Source organism: Bos taurus, chromosome 22 (assembly GCF_002263795.3).
Source record: "Bos taurus isolate L1 Dominette 01449 registration number 42190680 breed Hereford chromosome 22, ARS-UCD2.0, whole genome shotgun sequence".
In the NCBI taxonomy this organism is placed as follows: domain Eukaryota; kingdom Metazoa; phylum Chordata; class Mammalia; order Artiodactyla; family Bovidae; genus Bos; species Bos taurus.
Genome location: NC_037349.1, coordinates 49,634,094 through 49,661,503, shown reverse-complemented (window position 1 = coordinate 49,661,503; position 27,410 = coordinate 49,634,094). Strand labels below are relative to the sequence as shown.

The 27,410-nt window shown below is 37.3% G+C and overlaps 1 protein-coding gene across 12 annotated transcripts in view; it reads left to right on the top strand.

The window, feature by feature from the left end:
- The window catches only part of DOCK3 (dedicator of cytokinesis 3), a 303,790-nt gene that overhangs the window by 26,944 nt on the left and 249,436 nt on the right, over positions 1–27,410 (top strand). For all 12 annotated transcript variants that reach the window (XM_024983256.2, XM_024983261.2, XM_024983252.2 and 9 more), the window contains exons 3-4: positions 14,376–14,416; positions 17,563–17,618. In XM_024983256.2, the coding sequence (XP_024839024.1) occupies positions 14,376–14,416; positions 17,563–17,618 (97 nt within the window). The remainder of the gene's footprint in view (positions 1–14,375; positions 14,417–17,562; positions 17,619–27,410) is intronic.

The window sequence follows — 27,410 nt, the reverse complement described above, 5'->3', positions numbered from 1 at the left end:
AATAATAAAAAAAAACTTCTAGCAAACAGAAGTCCAGGATCAGATGGCTTCATAGGTGAATTCTACCAAACATTTCAGTCAGTTCAGTTCAGTTCAGTCGCTCAGTCTTTGCGACCCCATGAATCGCAGCATGCCAGGCCTCCCTGTCCATCACCAACTCCCGGAGTTCACTTAAACTCATGTCCATTGATTAGTGATGCCTTCCAGCCATTTCATCCTCTGTCGTCCCCTTCTCCTCCTGCCCCCAATCCCTCGAAGCATCAGAGTCTTTTCCAGTGAGTCAACTCTTCGCATGAGGTGGCCAAAGTATTGGAGTTTCAGCTTTATCATCAGTCCTTCCAATGAATATTCAGGACTGATTTCCTTTAGGATGGACTGGTTGCATCTCCTTGCAGTCCAAGGGACTCTCAAGAGTCTTCTCCAACACCACAGTTCAAAAGCATCAATTCTTCAGCACTCAGCTTTCTTCACAGTCCAACTCTCACATCCATACATGACCAAACATTTAAAGAATAGTTAATACTTTTCCTTTTCAAACTGTTCAGAAAGTTAGTGAGGAAGGAACACTTTCAAATTCATGGTACGAGGCCTCCATCATCCTGATAACAAAACCAGATAACAACCTAATAACATACACACACAAATTTACAGGCTAATATCATTGATGAATGTAAATGCAAAATCTGCAACAGAATATTATCAAACCAAATATCAAACCAAAATAAATATGTTGAAAGGATCATACACCATGATCAAGTGGGATTTATCCTAGGGATGCAAGGATGGTACAATATCTACAAATCAGTTAATTAGATATATCACATTATCAAATTTAAAAATAAAAATCACATCGTCTCAAGAGATGCAGAAAATGCATTAGATAAGTTCAGCACCTATTTATGACGAGAACTGTCCCTGATAGCTCAGTTGGTAAAGAATTTGCCTGCCCTGGGTCAGGAAGATCTGCTGGAGAAGGGATAGACTACCCACTCCAATATTCTTGGGCTTCCCTTGTGGTTCAGCTGGTAAAGAAGCTGCCTGCAATGTGGGAGATGTGGGTTCGATCCCTGGATTGGGAAGATCCCCTGGAGAAGGGAAAGGCTACCCACTCCAGTATTATAGCCCGGAGAATACCATGGACTGTATAGTCTGTGGGGTTACTAAGAGTCAGACACAACTGAGAGACTGTCACTTTCACTTTTCACTGTCAGCAAAGTAGGCATAGAGGGAACCTACCTCAACATGATAAAGGCCACACATATATTAAAACCCACAGCTAACATTATACTCAGTGGAGAAAATCTGAAGGCTTTTGCTCTAAGATCAGGAATAAGACAAGGGACTTCCTTAGTGGCACAGTGGATGAGAATCTGCCTGCCAATGTAGGGGACATGGGTTCAGTCCCTGGTATGTGAAGACTCCACACGTCACAGAGCAACTAAGCCCATGCACTGCAGCTACTGAGTATGTACTCTAGAGCACACGTGCTGCAGCTGCTGAGCCTGCATGCTGCAACTACTGAAGCCCTTGTGCCTTTATCCTGTGCTTTGCAACAAGAGAGGCTACCTCAATGAGAAGCCCGTGCATCACAATGAAAAGTAGCTCCCACTTGCTGCAACTAAAGAAAGCCCATGTACAGCAACGAAGACCCAGTGCAGCCAAAACTAAGTAAATTTTAAAATTATAAAAAACGGAATAAGACAAAGATACTCACCACTTTCATTCAACATAATGTTAGAAGTTCTTGTCACAACAGTTAGGCAAAAAAAAAAAAAAAAAAAAAACCAAAAGGCCACACACACACATAAAAGAAATCCAAATTAAAAAGGAAGTAATAAAACTATCACTGTTTGTAGGTGACATGATACTGTCAATTTATATAGAAAACCCCAAAGGCTTCACAAAAAACTGTTATTCAGTAAGTGAATTGTTATTCAAAAATTGAATTCAGTAAATGAATTCAGGAAAGTTGCAGGATACAAGCTTAATGTACAGAGGTCTGTGGCATTTATCTGTTTGCACAATGAAGTATCAGAAAGGGAAATTAAGAAACAGTCCCATTTGTAATTGGATTAAAAGAATAAATACCTAGAAATAAATTTCACCAAGGAAGTGAAAGACCTGTACTCTGAAAACTGTAAAACATTGATGAAAGAAGTGGTAAACGAGACAAACAAATGGAAAGATGTACCATCTCCATGGATTGGACAAATCAGTATCATTAAAATGACCATACTGCCCAAGATAGTCTATGGATTCAGTGCAGTCCCTATCAAAATATCAAAGGCACTTTCACAGAACTAGAACAGATGACCCTAAAATTTGCATAGAATCCAAAAGACCCTTTATAATCAGAGCAATGTTGAGAAAGAACAAATCTGGAGGTATCATGCTTCCAGGCTGAAACTGTACTGAAGTGAAGTGAAGTGAAGTGGCTCAGTCGTGTCCGACTCTTTGCGACCCCATGGACAGTAGCCTACCAGGCTCCGCCATCCATGGGATTTTCCAGGCAAGAATACTGGAGTGGACTGCCATTTCCTTCTCCAGGGGATCTTCCCGACCCAGGGATTGAACCCTGGTCTCCTGCATTGCAGACAGACGCTTTACTGTCTGAGCCACCAGGGAAGCCCTTGAAACTGTACTATGAAGATATAATTATCCAAATAGTATGGTGCTGGCACAAAAACAGACACATGGATCAGTGGAACATGATAGAGAGCCCAGAAATAAACATATACTTATATGGTCAATTAATCTGTGACAAAAGAGGCAAGAATACATAGTGGGGAAAAAGACAATCTATTTAATAAATGGTGTGTGGAGAACTGGACTACTTTTTCACACCATATACAAAAATAAATTCAAAATCAGTTATGAAACACTACAAAAATCAAAATACAGGGATTTTAAAATGTAATATGCTCACATGGACAAAGAAAGTTGGCAAGGCTTTGAAGAGTGGAAACTTTGACTTAACAGACCCAGCATATCTGAATCTCAAGCATGTAGTAGGAATATCTTGGAACTACCCTTATTTACACAGCAGATCCTTAAAAGGCATAGGAACTTATAGCACCAGGCATCTTTGGAAATGAGGATGAAATTATATAAGTCTTCTCCCTTCAATTCATCTGATGACTGCTCCTTGTTCATCTGGTAGAGATTTTGAGGTTTATTAGAAAATGAAGGATAAATAGAGCATCTGTGTATTGGGACACTTCATGCACATTTTGGTAGGAGATAGGTTATGTATTGAAAACTGGAGGATTAAGTCAAGCATACCTACTGAATACTGAATATGGAGACTTCTAACCTTCACCTTCCACTTGGCCTTTGAAATCATGGCAGCCAGACATTTACCTTCCACACAGAAAATTAGAAGACTTTTATCACTTATCTGAACTTGGCATGATGAGAGACCTAAATAAAGGTGCTGATTCTGTCAGTTACTGACTTATTATTGCCTCTAAGTTCCTTCTAGCCCCTCTTGCGATACTGAAGCTGGAAGCTCTGGAAACCATGTTTCTTCTTTGACAGCTAGTCTGTGTTAGACTCTGCCAATAAAGGGGCATTGTAGGGAGACTACTAGGCTGGAGGTTGAAGAAAAGGGTTGATTCTTCCTGTTTTTATTTTATACCACTGGCAAACTGCTCTGAAGACAGTTGGTCCCTGCAGTATTCCTTATGTCAGGCAGTGGTCTTGGTTCTGGTGAATGGCCTCTAGCATTTGTCACTGTGGCAGTGGTTAGCATGTTTTGCAGCAGCCCACTGTTCCTCAGAGATCTGTATCTTAGCCTTTTGGGACCCTTTGTATAAGTTGTTATTGTTTAGTCGCTAAGTCGTATCCAACTCTTTTGCAACCCCATGGGCTGTAGCCCCCCATGCTCCTCTGTCCATGGGATTTCCCAGGCAAGAATACTGGGATGGGTGGCCATTTCCTTCTCCAGGGGATCTTCCTGACTCAGGGACGGAACCTGTGTCTCCTGTATTGGCAGGTGGATTCTTTACCGCTGAGCCATCTGGGAAGCCCCACTTGGTGACTACCCTAGAGTTTAAAACATGCATTCTTGACTTACTAGGGTCTCCCTTAAAGTTTTACTTATACCACTTCCAACAATGCATGAACTTTACAATGATTCGATTGCACTTACTCCTCTTATTACATTTGTACCACTGTTGTCATGTATTTTCTGTCTGTATTCATTTGTTTGCCCACATTTTTACCGTTTCCAGTGCTGTTTCTTTCTTCTTTTCATGATTCCGTCTGGGATCACTTTCTTTTTACTGTAAGTACTCCTTTTAGTAATGGTTTTTTTAGTTCAGGTTTGCTGCACATTCATTCAACTTCTGTTTATGTGAATCTGCTTTTAAATTTGTCATCATTTTTTTTATTTTATTATTATTTTTTAAAATTTTATTTTATTTTTAAACTTTACAATATTGTATTAGTTTTGCCAAATATCGAAATGAATCCGCCACAGGTATACCTGTGTTCCCCATCCTGAACCCTCCTCCCTTCTCCCTCCCCATACCCTCCCTCTGGGTGGTCCCAGTGCACCAGCCTCAAGCATCCAGTATCGTGCATCGAACCTGGACTGGCGACTCGTTTCATACGTGATATTATACATGTTTCAATGCCATTCTCCCAAATCTTCCCACGCTCTCCCTATCCCACAGAGTCCATAAGACTGATCTCTACATCAGTGTCTCTTTTGCTGTCTTGTACACAGGGTTATTGTTACCATCTTTCTAAATTCCATATATATGCGTTAGTATACTGTATTGGTGTTTTTCTTTCTGGCTTACTTCACTCTGTATAATAGGTTCCAGTTTCATCCATCTCATTAGAACTGATTCAAATGTATTCTTTTTAATGGCTGAGTAATACTCCATTGTGTATATGTACCACAGCTTTCTTATCCATTCATCTGCTGATGGGCATCTAGGTTGCTTCCATGTCCTGGCTATTATAAACAGTGCTGCAATGAACACTGGGGTACACGTGTCTCTTTCCCTTCTGGTTTCCTCAGTGTGTATGCTCAGCAGTGGGATTGCTGGATCATAAGGCAGTTCTATTTCCAGTTTTTTAAGGAATCTCCACACTGTTCTCCATAGTGGCTGTACTAGTTTGCATTCCCACCAACAGTGTAAGAGGGTTCCCTTTTCTCCACACCCTCTCCAGCATTTATTATTTGTAGACTTTTGGATCGCAGCCATTCTGACTGGTGTGAAATGGTACCTCATAGTGGTTTTGATTTGCATTTCTCTGATAATGAGTGATGTTGAGCATCTTTTCATGTGTTTGTTAGCCATCTGTATGTCTTCTTTGGAGAAATGTCTATTTAGTTCTTTGGCCCATTTTTTGATTGGATCATTTATTTTTCTGGAGTTGAGCTGTAGGAGTTGTTTGTATATTTTTGAGATTAGTTGTTTGTCAGTTGCTTCATTTGCTATTATTTTCTCCCATTCTGAAGGCTGTCTTTTCACCTTGCTAATAGTTTCCTTTGATGTGCAGAAGCTTTTAAGGTTAATTAGGTCCCATTTGTTTATTTTTGCTTTTATTTCCAATATTCTGGGAGGTGGGTCATAGAGGATCCTGCTGTGATGTATGTCAGAGAGTGTTTTGCCTATGTTCTCCTCTAGGAGTTTTATAGTTTCTGGTCTTACGTTTAGATCTTTAATCCATTTTGAGTTTATTTTTGTGTATGATGTTAGAAAGTGTTCTAGTTTCATTCTTTTACAAGTGGTTGACCAGTTTTCCCAGCACCACTTGTTAAAGAGATTGTCTTTAATCCATTGTATATTCTTGCCTCCTTTGTCAAAGATAAGGTGTCCATATGTGCGTGGATTTATCTCTGGGCTTTCTATTATGTTCCATTGATCAATATTTCTGTCTTTGTGCCAGTACCATACTGTCTTGATAACTGTGGCTTTGTAGTAGAGCCTGAAGTCAGGTAGGTTGATTCCTCCAGTTCCATTCTTCTTTCTCAAGATCGCGTTGGCTATCCGAGGTTTTTTGTATTTCCATACAAATTGTGAAATTATTTGTTCTAGCTCTGTGAAGAATACCGTTGGTAGCTTGATAGGGATTGCATTGAATCTATAAATTGCTTTGGGTAGTATACTCATTTTCACTATATTGATTCTTCCAATCCATGAACATGGTATATTTCTTCATCTATTAGTGTCCTCTTTGATTTCTTTCACCAGTGTTTTATAGTTTTCTATATATAGGTCTTTAGTTTCTTTAGGTAGATATATTCCTAAGTATTTTATTCTTTCCGTTGCAGTGGTGATTGGAATTGTTTCCTTAATTTCTCTTTCAGTTTTCTCATTATTAGTGTATAGGAATGCAAGGGATTTCTGTGTGTTGATTTTATATCCTGCAACTTTACTATAATCATTGATTAGTTCTAGTAATTTTCTGGTGGAGTCTTTAGGTTTTTCTATGTAGAGGATCATGTCATCTGCAAATAGTGAGAGTTTTACTTCTTCTTTTCCAATTTGGATTCCTTTTATTTCTTTTTCTGCTCTGATTGCTGTGGCCAAAACTTCCAAAACTATGTTGAATAGTAATGGTGAAAGTGGGCACCCTTGTCTTGTTCCTGACTTTAGAGGAAATGCTTTCAATTTTTCACCATTGAGGATAATGTTTGCTGTTGGTTTGTCATATATAGCTTTTATTATGTTGAGGTATATTCCTTCTATTCCTGCTTTCTGGAGAGTTCTTATCATAAATGGATGTTGAATTTTGTCAAAGGCTTTCTCTGCATCTATTGAGATAATCATGGTTTTTATTTTTCAATTTGTTAATGTGGTGTATTACATTGATTGATTTGTGGATATTAAAGAATCCTTGTCATCATTTTAAAGGGTATATTTTCCCTAGGTGTAGCATTCTAGCTTGATGAATATTTTATTTTAGCATTTTAAGGATTTGCTTCATTAATTTTTGATTTCCATCATTTCTGTTGAAAAGTCACTATATTATTATTATAGGTCTCCTAAAGGTAATGTTTGCCTTGGAAACGAACAGAGATCATTCTGTCGTTTTTGAGATTGCATCCAAGTACTGCATTTCGAACTCTTTTGTTGACCATGATGGCTACTCCATTTCTTCTGAGGGATTCCTGCCTGCAGTAGTAGATATAATGGTCATCTGAGTTAAATTCACCCATTCCAGTCCATTTTAGTTTGCTGATTCCTAGAATGTCGATGTTCACTCTTGCCATCTCCTGTTTGACCACTTCCAATTTGTCTTGATTCATGGACCTGACATTCCAGGTTCCTGTGCAATATTGGTCTTTACAGCATCGGACCTTGCTTCTATCACCAGTCACATCTACAATTGGGTATTGTTTTTGCTTTGGCTCCATCCCTTCATTCTTTCTGGAGTTATTTCTCCACTGATCTCCAGTAGCATATTGGGCACCTACCGACCTGGGGAGTTCATCTTTCAGTGTCCTATCATTTTGCCTTTTCATACTGTTCATGGGATTCTCAAGGCAAGAATACTGAAGTGGTTTGCCATTCTCTTCTCCAGTGGACCACATTCTGTCAGAACTAGTCCTTTTAGAACTAACATCCAAAAAAGATGTCCTTTTCATTACAGGGGACTGGGATGCAAAAGTAGGAAGTCAAGAAACACCTGGAGTAACAGGCAAATTTGGCCTTGGAATACGGAATGAAGCAGGGCAAAGACTAATAGAGTTTTGCCAAGATGATGCACTGGTCATAGCAAACACCCTCTTCCAACAACACAAGAGAAGACTCTACACATGGACATCACCAGATGGTCAACACCGAAATCAGATTGATTATATTCTTTGCAGCCAAAGACGGAGAACCTCTATACAGTCAACAAAAACAAGACCAGGAGCTGACTGTGGCTCAGATCATGAACTCCTTATTACCAAATTCAGACTTAAATTGAAGAAAGTAGGGAACATCACTAGACCATTTAGGTATGACCTAAATCAAATCCCTTATGATTATACAGTGGAAGTGAGAAATAGATTTAAGGGACTAGATCTGATAGAGTGCCTGATGAACTATGGACTGAGGTTGGTGACACTGTATGGGAGACAGGGATCAAGGCCATCCCCATGGAAAAGAAATGCCAAAAAGCAAAATGGCTGTCTGGGGAGGCCTTACAAATAGCTGTATAAAGAAGAGAAGCGAAAAGCAAAGGAGAAAAGGAAGATATAAGCATCTGAATGCAGAGTTCCAAAGAATAGCAAGAAGAGATAAGAAAGACTTCCTCAGTGATCAATGCAAAGAAATAGAGGAAAACAACAGAATGGGAAAGACTAGAGATCTCTTCAAGAAAATTAGAGATACCAAAGGAACATTTCATGCAAAGATGGGCTTGATAAAGGACAGAAATGATATGGACCTAACAGAAGCAGAAGATACTAAGAAGAGGTGGCAAGAATACACAGAAGAACTGTACAAAAAAGATCTTCACGACCCAGATAATCACAATGGTGTGATCACTCACCTAGAGCCAGACATCCTGGAATGTGAAGTCAAGTGGGCCTTAGGAAGCATCACTATGAACAAAGCTAGTGGAGGTGATGGAATTCCAGTTGAGCTGTTCCAAATCCTGAAAGATGATGCTGTGAAAGTGCTGCACTCAATATGCCAGCAAATTTGGAAAACTCAGCAGTGGCCACAGGACTGGAAAAGGTCAGTTTTCATTCCAATCCCAAATAAAGGCAATGCCAAAGAATGCTCTAACTACCACACAATTGCACTCATCTCACATGCTAGTAAAGTAATGCTCAAAATTCGCCAAGCCAGGCTTCAGCAATCCGTGAACCGTGAATTGCCTTATGTTCAAGCTGGTTTTAGAAAAGGCAGAGGAACCAGAGATCAAATTGCCAACATCCGCTGGATCATCGAAAAAGCAAGAGAGTTCCAGAAAAACATATACTTCTGCTTTATTGACTATGCCAAAGCCTTTGACTGTGTGGATCACAAGAAACTGTGGAAAATTCTGAAAGAGATGGGAATACAAGACCACCTGACCTGCCTCTTGAGAAACCTGTAAGCGGGTCAGGAAGCAACAGTTAGAACTGGACATGGAACAACAGACTGGTTCCAAATAGGAAAAGGAGTACGTCAAGGCTGTATATTGTCACCATGCTTATTTAACTTATATGCAGAGTACATCATGAGAAATGCTGGACTGGAAGAAGCACAAGCTGGAATCAAGATTGCCGGGAGAAATATCAATAACCTCAGATATGCAGATGACACCACCCTTATGGCAGAAAGTGAAGAGGACCTAAAAAGTCCTCTTGATGAAGGTGAAAGTGGAGAGTGGAAAAGTTGCCTTAAAACTCAACATTCAGAAAACTAAGATCATGGCATCTGGTCCCATCACTTCATGGGAAATAGATGGGGAGACAGTGGAAACAGTGTCAGACTTTATTTTTGGAGCTCCAAAATCACTGCAGATGGTGACTGCAGCCATGAAATTAAAAGACGCTTACTCCTTGGAAGAAAAGTTATGACCAACCTAGATAGCATATTGAAAAGCAGAGACATTACTTTGCCAACAGAGTCTGTCTAGTCAAGGCTATGGTTTTTCCAGTGGTCATGTATGGATGTGAGAGTTGGACTGTGAAGAAGGCTGAGCGCCCAAGAATTGATGCTTTTGAACTGTGGTGTTGGAGAAGACTCTTGAGAGTCCCTTGGACTGCAAGGAGATCCAACCAGTCCATTCTGAAGGAGATCAGCCCTGGGATTTCTTTGGAAGGAATGATGCTAAAGCTGAAACTCCAGTACTTTGGCCACCTCATGCGAAGAGTTGACTCATTGGAAAAGACTCTGATGCTGGGAGGGATTGGGGGCAAGAGGAGAAGGGGACGACAGAGGATGAGATGGCTGGATGGCATCACTGACTCGATGGACGTGAGTCTGAGTGAACTCTGGGAGTTGGTGATGGACAGGGAGGCCTGGCGTGCTGCGATTCATGGGGTCACAAAGAGTCGGACACGACTGAGCGACTGAACTGAACTGAACTTAAAGGTAATGTGACTCTGCCTAGCTCCTTAGCCTCTCAGCTGCTGCAGAAAGCTGGGCTTCTTAGAAATTTTCCCTGAATTACCGCTGTATGAATTGGGCAGTCCCACGAGTGGATATTGTATCGAGTAGCTCTCAGTGTCAACCTTTTTTTCCTTAACTCAATGGGACTTTGATTTTTGCTGAAATGTCCTCATGGAGAAACTCAGCTGATGTGATTCTCTTTTCTCGAGGATTATAGTGTCTCATATCTTGTCTCAGATAGTTGCTCTCCATTGTTCTTACACAGTTGTTTCCTGTATTTTTTTCAGGTTTATATTTGTCTAATGCGAAATGTTTTGTCAGCGCTAGAACCAGAAGTTAGTAAATGTATTTTATATGTATTTGAATTATAAAAGTTTTTAAAATGTCTTATTCAATGGCAGTATTATTGAAACTTATTTATGGTTCTCTATAAGTTTATGGAGAACCATAAGCTTAAAGGAGCAATAACTCATTTGGGAGTAAAATTTCTCAATTTTTAATGTCCATTTATTTTTTGCCAATTATTATCTTTTATACTTACTGCATATAAAGATTTAAAATAGCATTAAATTATTTTGTATGCAAATAATACACAAGGTTATTCTTTAACAGTTTGCAGTGAAATAATAGAGGATTTTGAATGTTGACCTTTTGAATAATTATGTCCACCAATATTGGGGCTGAATTATCTATAAATTTCTTTCTTTTATGTAAGTGGTTGGTACTTTCTTCCATGCCTATTAGTTATATAATTGGAAAGAGGATAAAGAGTTGGATGGGCTGTGAATATTTTTATTGATATACCAAAGAAAAAGTTAGTATTTTTAGAAGATTGTAGATCTTTGTTTTGGTCCTTGACTTTACAGTTGGTTCCTTCTTTAAAGTGAATCTCTGTGGATCTGCCATTCATAATGAGTGATAACTTTTTAAAATTATTTTTAATCATGATATGGAATGAAATAGACATTGTGCCTGTTATCTACCTGTCTCTAATTCAGGGATGAGCAACTGTTAGCCCTAGGATGGGAGTGAAAATGAACACATTTGCCTTGTTTCCCTTTTATCAGACAGTGAAGAATATGTTATACCTTTGAATAAAAAGTTTAAAACTTCGTATTGAAGAGTACTTTTTGTTGGACTTCATTTGGTGTTTTTGATCTAGCTTGATTGGTTTGCACCCAGAATCTTTGTAAAGGCCTGCTGATTGTTGACTGTCACATGGCCTGAATTATATAGAGGCTTCATTCTTTTGGGTTAACACTGCTAACACTGTTCTGTAGCCTCTCTGTCAGCAGCAATTGTAGTGGTACTGTTGGCTCTTTTTGATAGTATAGCCTTACTTACATTGGGAAGGGCATTTCACAGCCTAAATAATGATGCGTATTTAACAAAGTGGTATTCAGCTGTGTTTTGGGACTATAGATGTGAAAACGCCTGGCACAGGGACAGGTGACTGCTATTTTTTTGTCTATGTGTTTAAATAATTGTAGCTTTCAGATAGATGAATTAATCTTCAATATATGTATTTACACACAAGACCCAGAATATTTTCTCTTAATTTGTTTTTCCTTTCTTACTGATTGCTTTTCTAACCTAATAGTGTTACATTTTTTATTTTATTTTTTAACTTTACAATGTTGTATTGATTTTGCCATATATCAACATGAATCCGCCACAGGTATACACGTGTTCCCCATCCTGAACCCTCCTCCCTCCTACCGCCCCATACCATCCCTCTGGGTCGTCCCAGTGCACCAGCCCCAAGCATCCAGTATCGTGCATCGAACCTGGACTGGCGACTCGTTTCATATATGATATTATACATGTTTCAATGCCATTCTCCCAAATCATCCCACCCTCGCCCTCTCCTACAGAGTCCAAAAGACTGTTCTATTTGCTGTCTTGTACACAGGGTTATTGTTACCATCTTTCTAAATTCCATATATATGTGTTAGTATACTGTATTGGGGAGAAGGCGATGGCACCCCACTCCAGTACTCTTGCCTGGAAAATCCCATGGAAGGAGGAGCCTGGTAGGCTGCAGTCCAGGGGGTTGCGAAGAGTCGGACACAACTGAGCGACTTCATTTTGACTTTTCACTTTCATGCATTGGAGAAGGAAATGGCAACCCACTCCAGTGTTCTTGCCTGGAGAATCCCAGGGACAGGGGAGCCTGGAGGGCTGCCGTCTATGGGGTTGCATAGAGTCGGACATGACTGAAGCAACTTAGCAGCAGCAGCAGCAGCATACTGTATTGGTGTGTTTCTTTTTGGCTTACTTCACTCTGTAAAAAGTTTCTTTTTTCTCTTTTAAAGTCAGGCTTGAACTGACTCTTTAATTTATACACCAAGTATGTTTATACACCAGTTGTGGAAGGTGTAATCATCCAGAATTAAGCTGACAAATGTAAACACTTACATCTGTCTCATTTCATTCACATGATAAGTACTCACTGAGCATTTATTTAGTGGCAGTAAGCACACATACACACACTGGTGTCCTGCTTTTCTATTTCTGTGACAATATAGTGTTCTCAGTTCTGTTTTTTGTACAGTAATTGCCTTTAAACAGTATGTAATGTTTTCTCTCAGTTTTATTATCTTTGAGAGTATAGTGAATCCCTACTTGTCTTTCTAAAATCTAGTGTTTGCTTCCTGCTTTTCAGTCTGATGTGGTCATATATATATATATATATGTATTTTAATGTGGTTATATTTTATTTAAAAATCTATTTTCTGTACTTTTTCCATTTCCTTTGTGGAATAATTGCTTAAATAGAATACACTTTGAGTAACTCCTGAATTAAAATCTCTATGATTTCAGTATAAAATAGGACTTAACATTGCATCTCAATTAGAAATTTTTTCATTTATTACCTTAATTTTTAATCATATTTTATAAAACAGCATTTTTAGAGACTAAATGTGATATTTTGAAGGTAGACTTTTTGGATATACATATTTGAATTGTCTAACTTTACTGGTACAGAATTAAAAATTTTAGGTAAGATTACCATTTAAAATTTATTTACTTATTTGTTTATTTTTTTGGCTGCACTGGGTCTTTGTTCCTGCACATGCGCTTTCTCTAGTTGTTGTGAACGGGGCCTACTCTCTAGTGGTGGAGTGTGGGCTTCTCACTGCGGTGGCTTCTTTTGTTGCAGAACACAGGTTCTCAAGTGCTGGCTCAGTAGTTGTGCTGCATGGGCTTAGTTGCCTTGCAGCACAGGGGATCTTTCTGGACTAGGGATCGAAACTATATCCCCTGTGTTGGCAGTCGGATTCTTAACCACTGGACCTACTGGACCACGGGACCAGGGAAGCCCTTTATATCATTATCTGTCCTGTTTAAGATACTGTAAAGTGTCTTGTTGGTAAGGTTATCACTTTTAAAAAAACAAAGATCGTGAGACTTTCAGGTATAAATTGAGTTATTCAAATTTATGATCTCAGCTGTTGTACTAAGCAGAAATAAGGGTATTTCTTCTTTTATTGTTTGTTATGATTTCAGGGGAGAAAAAGTTGATTCTTTTCCTCTTAACTTTGTTGTGAGTCTTAAAGATTAATACATGAAATTAACTCAATTTCAGTACATGGATTAGTAAGCTCTCAGTTAATATTAGTTATTATCAACAATCTCCTCTTTCTTTTTTATTTATATTCCTCCTTTAAATACAACTCTTGGCCTCCTCTTCTATTCACTGGAATTCTTTCCTCTTAAACCTAAGTACAGAAAGTGTAGCAAAACTCTGAAAATAATAGATTGAATTTGAAGAAAGTTGGCAAAAAAATTTCCTTTCTCTGAAAACTATTTTTATTGTGTAATTGAAACTTTCACTGTTATTACTGTGTATGAATGGTAAGAGAGAATAAATGAAGTGTTACTGTCAACTTTAGTGGCTGGAAAGCCAAGAAATGAGAGTAGTGTAGTTCAGTGCATGGGAGATTCAGGGAGACGAGATAGAAAGTCAGGGCTGTACTCTCCTTATTTGTCACCAAAAAACTATATGATTTTGGCATTTTCTTATCCTGTAATAGTTTCATCTGGGAGTTTTCAAGGAGTTCAATATGTGTCCTCTGAAGTATTTTCTAATTTTTTTGGTCTTTTTCAGTTGAAAGGATCTTGTGTCTTTGATGAAAATTGGGAATGTTATATTTTATTGTAAGATTTCTTCTTTTGGAATAAACTGTGCTTAATAAACTCATAAAGTGCCTAAAACTTACTAGAAAGTTTTGCATTAAATAATTATCCTAAAAATACTCATGTCTTTCATAGAAAATGACAACAATATGATTTTAATATCTTTTGTATGCTTTGTTTTAGGTTGGTATAGGGGAGTTTCAACAAAGAAGCCAAATGTAAAGGTAATAAAAAGTTTATTGTTACCTTTTCTAATCTAGAAAGTGGCCTAGTATATTTGTTTGATATAAAAGCAATCCTTGCTTTCCATCTTTTAATCTTTTACAGTAGCCACACTCATTCTTTCCTTTACAGAACTGTGTCAGACTCTTCTCTTTCTCAGTGGTATTACAATGACTTTTTAAAAAGGACAAAATGTGTGTGTGGTAATAGTTGCAAAGCTTATTTTGAAAAAGCCTATATAGGAGATTTAGTATTTTTCCTTAAAATAGTTGACAGCAAGTAAATTTACTTTTTTATAGGCCTACTCCTGTCTAGCCCTGTGATTAGTTAGATCACTTTATTTCTAAAATTAAAAAAACTTTTAAATAATTTTCAATTAGATACTTCTCTGATCATAATGTTCTTGTTAAAATATGAATTTAAAGAAGACTGTTAAGTGCCACATGCTAATTTTATGAACTAGATTTATATGTTTATTCTCTTACCAAGTAACAGTAATTTGATCAGACCAAATATATTTTAGTTGGCAATTATAATACATGTAGCAGCATTCTTTTCCAGTAATGTATTTGCAAAAACTTACTTTTCTCTATAATATTACTATTTTTTCTTATGTATTTTTCTGTGGCTTAATATTTAACATATTATGTTTTTTCTTAAATAGAAAATACAAAAATGATCACATATTAATTTTTATTAAAAATTTTCAGAGTTGTAATCATTAATTTTTCAGTAGAATCACTTACTGGTTTTTAAAGTAGTGATTATAAGAAGACAATACCCTCAAACTTTTAATTCCTCATAGCCAGGGCGTCTCATTTTTGTCAGAGTTGACATTTTGGGCTAGATAAATCCTTGTTATTTTATACATTATGAAAAGTTTAGCAAAATATATGACTTCCACTCATTAACGTCTCCTCACAAGTTGTGTCTCTAGACATTGCTAAAGGCCCTGGGGCTGATGGGTGGGGTGGGAGGTGGTTGGGGTGGTGGTGGTAAAATTGTCCCTGGTTAAGAACTACTGAGATAAAGGAGTCATATATCAAGAAGATATAGTAGTAATAAATATGTGTACACTGGAAATGGAGCCCCCAAATACATTAAACAAATAGTAATAGATTTGAAGGGAGAAATAGATGCCAAATAATAATAGGGGCCTTCAGTACCCCATTTTCTGCACTGAATAGGTCATCCAGACAGAAAATCAACAAGGAAATGTTGGACTTGTACTATAGTTTAAATCAAATATATCTAATAGACATAATATAGAATATTTCATACATCAGCAATAAAGTACATGTTTTTCTCAATTGTAAATGGAACATTCTTCCGACTAGGTCATATAACAAGGCTTTACTAAATTTAAAAAGATTGAAATCACACCATGCATCTTTCCTGACCACAATGGTATGAAACTAGAAATCAACAACAGCAAGAAAACTGGAAAATTCACATGTATGTGGAAATTAGAGAACACATTCTGAACAACCAGTGGACCAAAGAAGAGATAAAAAAAATCTTGACACAAATGAAAACAGAAACACAATATCCCAAAACCTATGGGCTACTGCAAAAGCAGTTTAAAGAGGGAAGTTAATAGTGATAAATGCCTACAGTAAGAAAAAAAGAAAGATATTAAATAAACCATCTTACTTTACATCTGAAGAAAGTAGAAAAAAGAAGAAACTGTGGCCAAATTTAGCAAAGTCAAGAAAATAACAAAAATTAGGGTGGAAATAAATGAAAAAGAGACTAAAAAACATGAGAAAAGGTCAATGAAACTAAAAGCTGTTTCTTTTTAAAGATAAAATTAACTGAGGGAAAAAAAAAGACAAGGAGAAATGAAAGAGCAGACATTAAAAATGATACCACAGAAATACAAAGGATTATAAGAGACTGCTATGGCAATTGTATGCTAACAGATTGAACAGTCTATAAGAAATGGATAAACTCCTAGAAACTTAAAACCTATCCAGAATGAATCAGGAAAAATAGAAAATCTGCATAGTCCAATAATCAGTAAGGAAATTGAATCAGTAATTATTAAAAACCTCCCAACAAAGAAATGTTCAGGGCCAGATGACTTCACTGGTAAATACTACTAAACTTTAAAGAAGAATTAACACCAGTCCTTCATAAAAGCTATTCCAAAAATTGAAGAGGAGGGAACACTTCCAGATTTGTTTCATGAGGCTAGCATTACTCTGATATCAAAGTCAGAAAAGAACACTGTAGGAAAAGAAAGCTACAGATCATTATCACTGATGAATATAGATGCTAAACTCAACAAAATACTAGCGGTATGAAACAATCCCATTCATGATAGCATCAAAACAATCAAATATTTAGAAATAAATATAACCAAGAAGCTGAAAGATCTGTACACTGAAAACTGTAAAATGCATTACTGTAGTCCAGCTGCTGATGGGCTTGTGTGGTATAGACTGAGTTTATTACTGACAGTGGTGTGGGCCAAGTGTATTAAAAAAAAGTAGACCATTTGTGTTTTATTTTGAAGGAAGTTTTATACATCAGGAAAAGGAGTGAAACATTGATTGGAAAATGTAATTGATTTTAAAACAATACATTAAAAAAAATCTTTTTAAGAATTGAAATCAGATTATGGCAGATACCAAAGTGGAAACCATTTGCAAAGAGTAAAACAAGAAACATTTGTAGATGCTCTCAAATTGATTTATTCTTTGTAAATACAAATGTTACCCAGAGTGTGAGAATACTTTCTCTTACTCAGAGCTGGATAAGCTGTAAATTGTTGGTATATGATAGTATATGATAATGTTGATATTGTAGATACATGCCAAGCTCTGTGCATAAGTCTATACTATCTTAAGTGTGATTTGATGGAATATTTCTAAAACTTAAAAAAAAAAAAGTTTTTGTGGTTGCTTAACACTAGTTTTTTCCCCTTGTGAATAGACTCTGATTGCGAATGACAATGAAATTCCTGTTGAATATAGTTTGTGCAACTTTGTATTCTTAATTAATATGTAAAGTGATTGCTACCTGAAGAGATCTACTGTTTTGTTGATAGAGTATTTCCATGCTGAAATCTGACTGTTAATTCAGTCTAAATGAGATGTTAATCACAAATTACTTTTTCTAATAGGAAATCTTATCTCTTTTATAGGGGATCTTTCCTGCAAATTACATTCATTTGAAAAAAGCAATTGTCAGTAATAGGGGGTGAGTAGTTGGCTTTGCTAAACTTATTTATAATTTTTATTGGCTGCAGAGGAAGAATTTTTTCCTTTTGATTCGTAGTATAAAATACGCTATTACGTTTTCCTGCAAAAATATACTTTATCATATATAATTCTGAGGATATAATTTTATCTTAAAATACTGACAACTTTAGTTTCTTTTCCTATATACTGGAAAGGTAACCTGAGTTGTTATGAATTTCATAAAAACAATTATACATGCAGTATATTTTACAAAATGATGTGTTATTTTGAGAGTAGTCTTTGATAGGATAGGTTCAGTTTAGTTCAGTCGCTCAGTCGTGTCCGACTCTTTGTGACCCCATGAATCGCAGCACGCCAGGCCTCCCTGTCCATCACCAACTCCCGGAGTTCACTCAGACTCAAGTTAGTGATAAACCTGTCATTTTGTTTCTGTGTATGAAAAGTGAGGGAGACTTTTAAGATCTTTCCTTTTTTGCAAGTCGAAATTGAAAAAAACTATGGAAATGGCAATAACTCACTCCAGTATTCTTACTTGGAGAATCCGATGGACAGAGTAGCCTGGTGGGCTACAGTCCATAGGGTCACACAGAGTTGGACATGATTGAAGTGACTTAGCACACATGCACACTTAAAGGCATACCTGAAGGATAAAATGATAGTGTATATAATGGATGTATAGTTTGATCACAAAATTATGAAACAAAAGCAATTGGTGAATAAAAGAGAATGAAGATGTAATTATATAAAAATGTTAATATCAGTTGCTTTTGCATGTTCAAATTGTGGGTGATTTTAAAAAATTGTTTATTTTTAATGTCTTATTTTAAAAAGTAATATGTATTTTTATAGGATTGTGATTTTATTTTTAAAAATCAAACATCATTTTAAAGATCCTGTTTAACTATGATAGCTTTGGGGACTAGAAATGATGTTTTTGACCAGAGGTTGAGCTAGCATTGGAGTATCCTTCTGGTAATTAGGATTTAGTCAGGAAAAGAGAAACTTGTGAGTCATTTTATAAAATAGAATTTAATATAGGGAATTTTAGACACATATTTGGAAAAGACCCTGATGCTGAGAAAGACTGAAGGCAGAAGGAGAAGAGGGCAAGAGGATAAGATGGTTGGATGGCATCACCAATCCAGTGGCCATGAACTTGGGGAAACTCCGGGAGATGATGAGGGACATGCAGGCCTGGAGTTCTGCAGTCCATGGCATCACAGAGAGTTGGACAGGAATTGCTGACTGAACAACAAATTTGAATAATGAAAGAAAAAAGGGAAGAAATATAGGAATAACACAAAATAATCACTGCAGTAAAGCATTCTGTACTTTGATGCCTGGGAATACAAAAGACAAAGGTTGGGGATACCAGAACCCAGGAACTGTAAGTATTTTAGGATATGTATTATATCTTAGGAAAAAGTACATTCTCTAACATAATCACAGAATAATTATGGTGCTCAGGAAATGTAACATAGATACAATAGTTCAGTTCAGTCACTCAGTCATGTCCACCAACTCCTGGAGCTTGCTCAAACTCATGTCTGTTGAGTTGTTGATGCCATCCAACCATCTCATCCTCTGTTCTCCGCTTCTCCTCCTGCCTTCAATCTTTCCCAGCATTGGGGTCTTTTCAAATGAGTCAGTTCTTTGCTTCAAGTGGCCAAACTATTGGAGCTTCAGCTTCAGCATCAGTCCTTCCAGTGAATATTCAGGACTGATTTCCTTTAGAATGGACTAGTTGATCTCCTAGCAGTCCAAGGGACTCTCAAAAGTCTTCTCTAACATCACAGTTCAAAAGCATCAATTCTTCAGCACTCAGCTTTCTTTATAGTCCTGCTCTCACATTCATACATGACTGCTGGAAAAACCATAGCTTTGACTAGATGGACCTTTGTTGGCAAAGTAATGTCTCTGCTTTTTAATATGCTCTCTAGGTTGGTTACAGCTTTTCTTCTAAGGAGCAAGTATCTTTTAATGTCATGGCTGCAGTCACCATCTGTGGTGATTTTGGAGCCCCCCAAAGTAAAATCTGTCACTGTTTCCATTGTTTCTCCATCTATTTGCCATGAAGTGATGAGACCAGATGCCATGATCTTTTTTTGAATGCTGAGTTTTAAGCCAGCTTTTTCACTCTCCTCTTTTACTTTCATCAAGAGGCTCTTTGTTCTTCTTCACTTTTTGCCATAAGGGTGGTGTCATCTGTGTATCTGAGGTTATTGATATTTCTCCTGGCAATCTTGATTCCAGCTTGTGCTTCTTCCAGCCCAGCCTTTCTCATGATGTACTCTGCATATAAATTAAATAAGGAGGGTTACAATATACAGCCTTGATGTACTCCTTTCTCGATTTGGAACCAGTCTGTTGTTCCATGTCCAGTTCTAACTGTTGCTTCCTGACCTGCATACAAATTTCTCAGGAGGAAGGTCAGGTGGTCTGGTATTCCCATCTCTTGAAGAATTTTCCATAGTTTGTTGTGATCCACACAGTCAAAGGCTTTGGCATAGTCAATAAAGCAGAAGTAGATGTTTTTCTGGAACTCTTGATTTTTCGATGATCCAGCGGATGTTGGCAATTTGATCTCTGGTTCCTCTGCCTTTTCTAAATCTAGCTTGAACATCTGAAAGTTCACAGTTCACGTACTGTTGAAGCCTGGCTTGGAGAATTTTGAGCATTACTTTGCTATCATACTATAAAATATATAGTCAAATTTCAAATGTCCCTAATTGTCCCATGAATATTCTTTATATCTGTTTTCATTTGGTTGGTTTTTTGGGGTTTATGGAGTGTGGTTCAGGATTCAGTCAAGAATTAAATATTATATTTCAACTTTGTCAGCAGTTCTCCAGGCTTGGTTTTCTTTTTCCTTTTTATGCCATTGAGTTTGTTGAAGTGCCCAGGCCAGTTGTTTTGCAAAATGTCCCTCAATTTGTGTTTGTCTGTTTCCTTATGGTTAGATTCGACTTAAGCATCTTAGATAGCAGTACTGCATAAGTGGTGTTATGGATTAAAATGGTCAGATTTCTCCTGGATATCTTCCCAGTGCTTGGTTAGATCAGCAAGACAGGGACTTAGGAGTCTACCTTAGCAAATATCAACCAGGAATTGAGGGTCTTTCAGTCAGAGAACATACACTTTGTTTCTTTCTTTTTTTTTTTTTTTTTATTTTAAAATAAAATTTTATTTTTATTTTTATTTTTTTTAAATTTAATTTTATTTTTAAACTTTACATAATTGTATTAGTTTTGCCAAATATCAAAATGAATCCGCCACAGGTATACATGTGTTCCCCATCCTGAACCCTCCTCCCTCCTCCCTCCCCCCTCCCCATACCATCCCTCTGGGTTGTCCCAGTGCACTAGCCCCAAGCATCCAGTATCGTGCATCGAACCTGGACTGGCAACTCGTTTCTTACATGATATTTTACATGTTTCAATGTCATTCTCCCAAATCTTCCCACCCTCTCCCTCTCCCACAGAGTCCATAAGACTGTTCTATACATCAGTGTCTCTTTTGCTGTCTCGTACACCGGGTTATTGTTACCATCTTTCTAAATTCCATATATATGCGTTAGTATACTGTATTGATGTTTTTCCTTCTGGCTTACTTCACTCTGTATAATAGGCTCCAGTTTCATCCATCTCATTAGAACTGATTCAAATGTATTCTTTTTAATGGCTGAGTAATACTCCATTGTGTATATGTACCACAGCTTTCTTATCCATTTATCTGCTGATGGACATCTAGGTTGCTTCCATGTCCCGGCTATTATAAACAGTGCTGCGATGAACATTGGGGTACACGTGTCTCTTTCCCTTCTGGTTTCCTCAGTGTGTATGCCCAGCAGTGGGATTGCTGGATCATAAGGCAGTTCTATTTCCAGTTTTTTAAGGAATCTCCACACTGTTCTCCATAGTGGCTGTACTAGTTTGCATTCCCACCAACAGTGTAAGAGGGTTCCCTTTTCTCCACACCCTCTCCAGCATTTATTATTTGTAGACTTTTGGATCGCAGCCATTCTGACTGGTGTGAAATGGTACCTCATAGTGGTTTTGATTTGCATTTCTCTGATAATGAGTGATGTTGAGCATCCTTTCATGTGTTTGTTAGCCATCTGTATGTCTTCTTTGGAGAAATGTCTATTTAGTTCTTTGGCCCATTTTTTGATTGGGTCATTTATTTTTCTGGAGTTGAGCTGTAGGAGTTGTTTGTATATTTTTGAGATTAGTTGTTTGTCAGTTGCTTCATTTGCTATTATTTTCTCCCATTCTGAAGGCTGTCTTTTCACCTTGCTAATAGTTTCCTTTGATGTGCAGGAGCTTTTAAGGTTAATTAGGTCCCATTTGTTTATTTTTGCTTTTATTTCCAATATTCTGGGAGGTGGGTCATAGAGGATCCTGCTGTGATGTATGTCAGAGAGTGTTTTGCCTATGTTCTCCTCTAGGAGTTTTATAGTTTCTGGTCTTATGTTTAGATCTTTAATCCATTTTGAGTTTATTTTTGTGTATGATGTTAGAAAGTGTTCTAGTTTCATTCTTTTACAAGTGGTTGACCAGTTTTCCCAGCACCACTTGTTAAAGAGATTGTCTTTAATCCATTGTATATTCTTGCCTCCTTTGTCAAAGATAAGGTGTCCATATGTGCGTGGATTTATCTCTGGGCTTTCTATTTTATTCCATTGATCAATATTTCTGTCTTTGTGCCAGTACCATACTGTCTTGATAACTGTGGCTTTGTAGTAGAGCCTGAAGTCAGGTAGGTTGATTCCTCCAGTTCCATTCTTCTTTCTCAAGATTGCTTTGGCTATTTGAGGTTTTTTGTATTTCCATACAAATTGTGAAATTATTTGTTCTAGCTCTGTGAAGAATACTGTTGGTAGCTTGATAGGGATTGCATTGAATCTATAAATTGCTTTGGGTAGTATACTCATTTTCACTATATTGATTCTTCCAATCCATGAACATGGTATATTTCTCCATCTATTAGTGTCCTCTTTGATTTCTTTCACCAGTGTTCTATAGTTTTCTATATATAGGTCTTTAGTTTCTTTAGGTAGATATATTCCTAAGTATTTTATTCTTTCCGTTGCAATGGTGAATGGAATTGTTTCCTTAATTTCTCTTTCAGTTTTCTCATTATTAGTGTATAGGAATGCAAGGGATTTCTGTGTGTTGATTTTATATCCTGCAACTTTACTATAGTCATTGATTATTTCTGGTAATTTTCTGGTGGAGTCTTTAGGGTTTTCTGTGTAGAGGATCATGTCATCTGCAAATAGTGAGAGTTTTACTTCTTTTCCAATTTGGATTCCTTTTATTTCTTTTTCTGCTCTGATTGCTGTGGCCAAAACTTCCAAAACTATGTTGAATAGTAATGGTGAAAGTGGGCACCCTTGTCTTGTTCCTGACTTTAGAGGAAATGCTTTCAATTTTTCACCATTGAGGATAATGTTTGCTGTTGGTTTGTCATATATAGCTTTTATTATGTTGAGGTATGTTCCTTCTATTCCTGCTTTCTGGAGAGTTCTTATCATAAATGGATGTTGAATTTTGTCAAAGGCTTTCTCTGCATCTATTGAGATAATCATATGGTTTTTATTTTTCAATTTGTTAATGTGGTGTATTACATTGATTGATTTGCGGATATTGAAGAATCCTTGCATCCCTGGGATAAAGCCCACTTGATCATGGTGTATGATCTTTTTAATGTGTTGTTGGATTCTGATTGCTAGAATTTTGTTAAGGATTTTTGCATCTATGTTCATCAGTGATGTTGGCCTGTAGTTTTCTTTTTTTGTGGGCTCTTTGTCAGGTTTTGGTATTAGGGTGATGGTGGCCTCATAGAATGAGTTTGGAAGTTTACCTTCCTCTGCAATTTTTTGAAAGAGTTTGAGCAGGATAGGTGTTAGCTCTTCTCTAAATTTTTGGTAGAATTCAGCTGTGAAGCCGTCTGGACCGGGGCTTTTGTTTGCTGGAAAATTTTTGATTGCAGTTTCAATTTCCATGCTTGTGATGGGTCTGTTAAGATTTTCTATTTCTTCCTAGTCGAGTTTTGGAAAGTTGTACTTTTCTAAGAATTTGTCCATTTCTTCCACGTTGTCCATTTTATTGGCATATAATTGTTGATAGTAGTCTCTTATGATCCTTTGTATTTCTGTATTGTCTGTTGTGATCTCTCCATTTTCGTTTCTAATATTGTTGATTTGATTTTTCTCCCTTTGTGTCTTGATGAGTCTGGCTAATGGTTTGTCAATTTTATTTATCCTTTCAAAGAACCAGCTTTTGGTTTTGTTGATTTTTGCTATGGTCTCTTTTGTTTCTTTTGCATTTATTTCTGCTCTAATTTTTAAGATTTCTTTCCTTCTACTAACCCTGGGGTTCTTCATTTCTTCCTTTTCTGTTGCTTTAGGTGTAGAGTTAGGTTATTTATTTGACTTTTTTCTCGTTTCTTGAGGTGTGCCTGTATTGCTATGAACTTTCCCCTTAGGACTGCTTTTACCGTGTCCCACAGGTTTTGGGTTGTTGTATTTTCATTTTCATTCGTTTCTTTGCAAATTTTGATTTCTTTTTTGATTTCTTCTGTGATTTGTTGGTTATTCAGCAGCATGTTGTTCAGCCTCCATATGTTGGAATTTTTAATAGTTTTTGTCCTGTAATTGAGATCTAATCTTACTGCATTGTGGTCAGAAAAAATGCTTGGAATGATTTCTATTTTTTTGAATTTACCAAGGCTAGCTTTATGACCCAGGATGTGATCTATCCTGGAGAAGGTTCCATGTGCGCTTGAGAAAAAGGTGAAATTCATTGTTTTGGGATGAAATGTCCTATAGATATCAATTAGGTCTAACTGGTCTATTGTATCGTTTAAAGTTTGTGTTTCCTTGTTAATTTTCTGTTTAGTTGATCTATCCATAGGTGTAAGTGGGGTATTAAAGTCTCCCACTATTTTTGTGTTATTGTTAATTTCTCCTTTCATCCTTGTTAGCATTTGTCTTACATACTGTGGTGCTCCCGTGTTGGGTGCATATATATTTATAATTGTTATATCTTCTTCTTGGATTGATCCTTTGATCATTATGTAGTGACCTTCTTTGTCTCTTTTCACAGCCTTTGTTTTAAAGTCTATTTTATCTGATATGAGTATTGCTACTCCTGCTTTCTTTTGGTCCCTATTTGCATGGAAAATCTTTTTCCAGCCCTTCACTTTCAGTCTGTATGTGTCCCCTGTTTTGAGGTGGGTCTCTTGTAGACAGCATATGTAGGGGTCTTGTTTTTGTATCCATTCAGCCAGTCTTTGTCTTTTGGTTGGGGCATTCAACCCATTTACGTTTAAGGTAATTACTGATAAGTATGATCCCGTTGCCATTTACTTTATTGTTTTGGGTTCGAGTTTATACACTGTTTTTGTGTTTCCTGTCTAGAGAATATCCTTTAGTATTTGTTGGAGAGCTGGTTTGGTGGTGCAGAATTCTCTCAGCTTTTGCTTGTCTGAAAAGCTTTTGATTTCTCCTTCATACTTGAATGAGATCCTTGCTGGGTACAATAATCTGGGCTGTAGGTTATTTTCTTTCATCATTTTAAGTATGTCTTGCCATTCCCTCCTGGCTTGAAGAGTTTCTATTGAAAGATCAGCTGTTATCCTTATGGGAATTCCCTTGTGTGTTATTTGTTGTTTTTCCCTTGCTGCTTTTAGTATTTGTTCTTTGTGTTTGATCTTTGTTAATTTGATTAAAATGTGTCTTGGGGTGTTTCTTCTTGGGTTTATCCTGTTTGGGACTCTCTGGGTTTCTTGGACTTGGGTGGTTATTTCCTTCCCCATTTTAGGGAAGTTTTCAACTATTATCTCCTCAAGTATTTTCTCATGGTCTTTCTTTTTGTCTTCTTCTTCTGGAACCCCTATGATTCGAATGTTGTAGCGTTTAATATTGTCCTGGAGGTCTCTGAGATTGTCCTCATTTCTTTTAATTTGTTTTTCTTTTATCCTCTCTGATTCATTTATTTCTACCATTCTATCTTCTAATTCACTAATCCTATCTTCTGCCTCTGTTATTCTACTATTTGTTGCCTCCAGAGTGTTTTTAATGTCATTTATTGCATTATTCATTATATATTGACTCTTTTTTATTTCTTCTAGGTCCTTGTTAAACCTTTCTTGCATCTTCTCAATCCTTGTCTCCAGGCTATTTATCTGTGATTCCATTTTAATTTCAAGATTTTGGATCAATTTCACTATCATTATTTGGAATTCTTTATCAGGTATATTCCCTATCTCTTCCTCTTTCGTTTGGTTTGGTGGGCATTTATCCTGTTCCTTTATCTGCTGAGTATTCCTCTGTCTCTTCATCTTGTTTAAATTGCTGAGTTTGGGGTGTCCTTTCTGTATTCTGGCAGTTTGTGGAGTTCTCTTTATTGTGGCGTTTCCTCACTGTGTGTGGGTTTGTACAGGTGGCTTGTCAAGGTTTCCTGGTTAGGGAAGCTTGTGTCAGTGTTCTGGTGGGTGGAGCTGTATTTCTTCTCTCTCCTTTCGAAGAGTTGGGTTGCTTTTCTGGGTGCCTGATGTCCTCTGCTGGCATTCAGAAGTTGTTTTGTGGAATTTACTCGACGTTTAAATGCTCTTTTGATGAATTTGTGGGGGAGAAAGTGTTCTCCCCGTCCTACTCCTCCGCCATCTTGGCTCCTCCTCTGCACTGTGTTTCTGTCATGTGCCTTCTTCATTGCCTCCTGCCATACTTGTGAGGGGTATAACTGTACTTTCAGTGCTTTATAGGGTATATCATCTGCTTCTTGAGAAATTTGTGCCATTTTTACTGAAGTACTTGTTTCATTTGGTTGACAAGGAAGTGAAATTGTTTGAATAATCTTATCTGTGAAAATGTTCTTGTGGGAACTTTAAAAATTTTAATTTTTCTGTTATCTTCCTAAGTGTTTCTTGATACCTGGATTTTCTCATTTGTAAAATGATTCAAGTATTGTTGCTGCTTTTTATAAAGTTTCACTGAAAAACTTATACATTTGTAGTAAATTAGAGGGTTTTAGGGCTGATAAAGAAAAAAGACATGACCATGAGATGGTAGCAGCACATAATGGGCTTTATTTAGGCAGAGCACTGACAGGTTGTAAAGGAAATTCCATCACAGCAGGAGACGTTTCAGAGACAGCCGTGCCAGGCCACAACCAGGAGGGGAAAAGTATACTTGAACTCTTCTGGGAGAGGAGTACCAGAGAGGGAACTTGTGTCTAGATCATATTACTCATTTGCAAGATGGTAAGTCTCTGATTCAGAGAGCACCTCAGGATAACAGCAGCTTGGAATCTTTTATAGCCGTAAGGCTTATCTATGGCTAGCAAACATTGAGTGCAGTTTTGTTAAGTATGTGATGATCAGTGGAGTCCACTGTAAGGAACCTGCCTAACGGTGTTGGCTAATCCACTTGGTGTATGGTACCATATTGAAGTCTCAGGGTTAACCACTGCTACTGGCCAGTTCTGATTCCACAGTTATGGTACCGTTACTGAACTAAACCTTGGTCTGCCCATGTGCAGTAAAGCCAATCTACTAACACCAGATTGTGGTGAAGGAAATGCAGCATTTATCATAGGGCACCAAGCAAAAGGTCCAGGTAGCAAGTGCCTAAAAGGGCTGAACTACCGGAAGGCTTTCAGAGAAGGGTTTTTAGACAGGGTGAGGGAAGGGGGTTGTCAGGTGTGATTGGTTCATGGATAGTCCCCCGAATGGTTGTTGGTGAGATAATCAGGAGTCAACATCATCAACCTTCTGGTTTCAACCT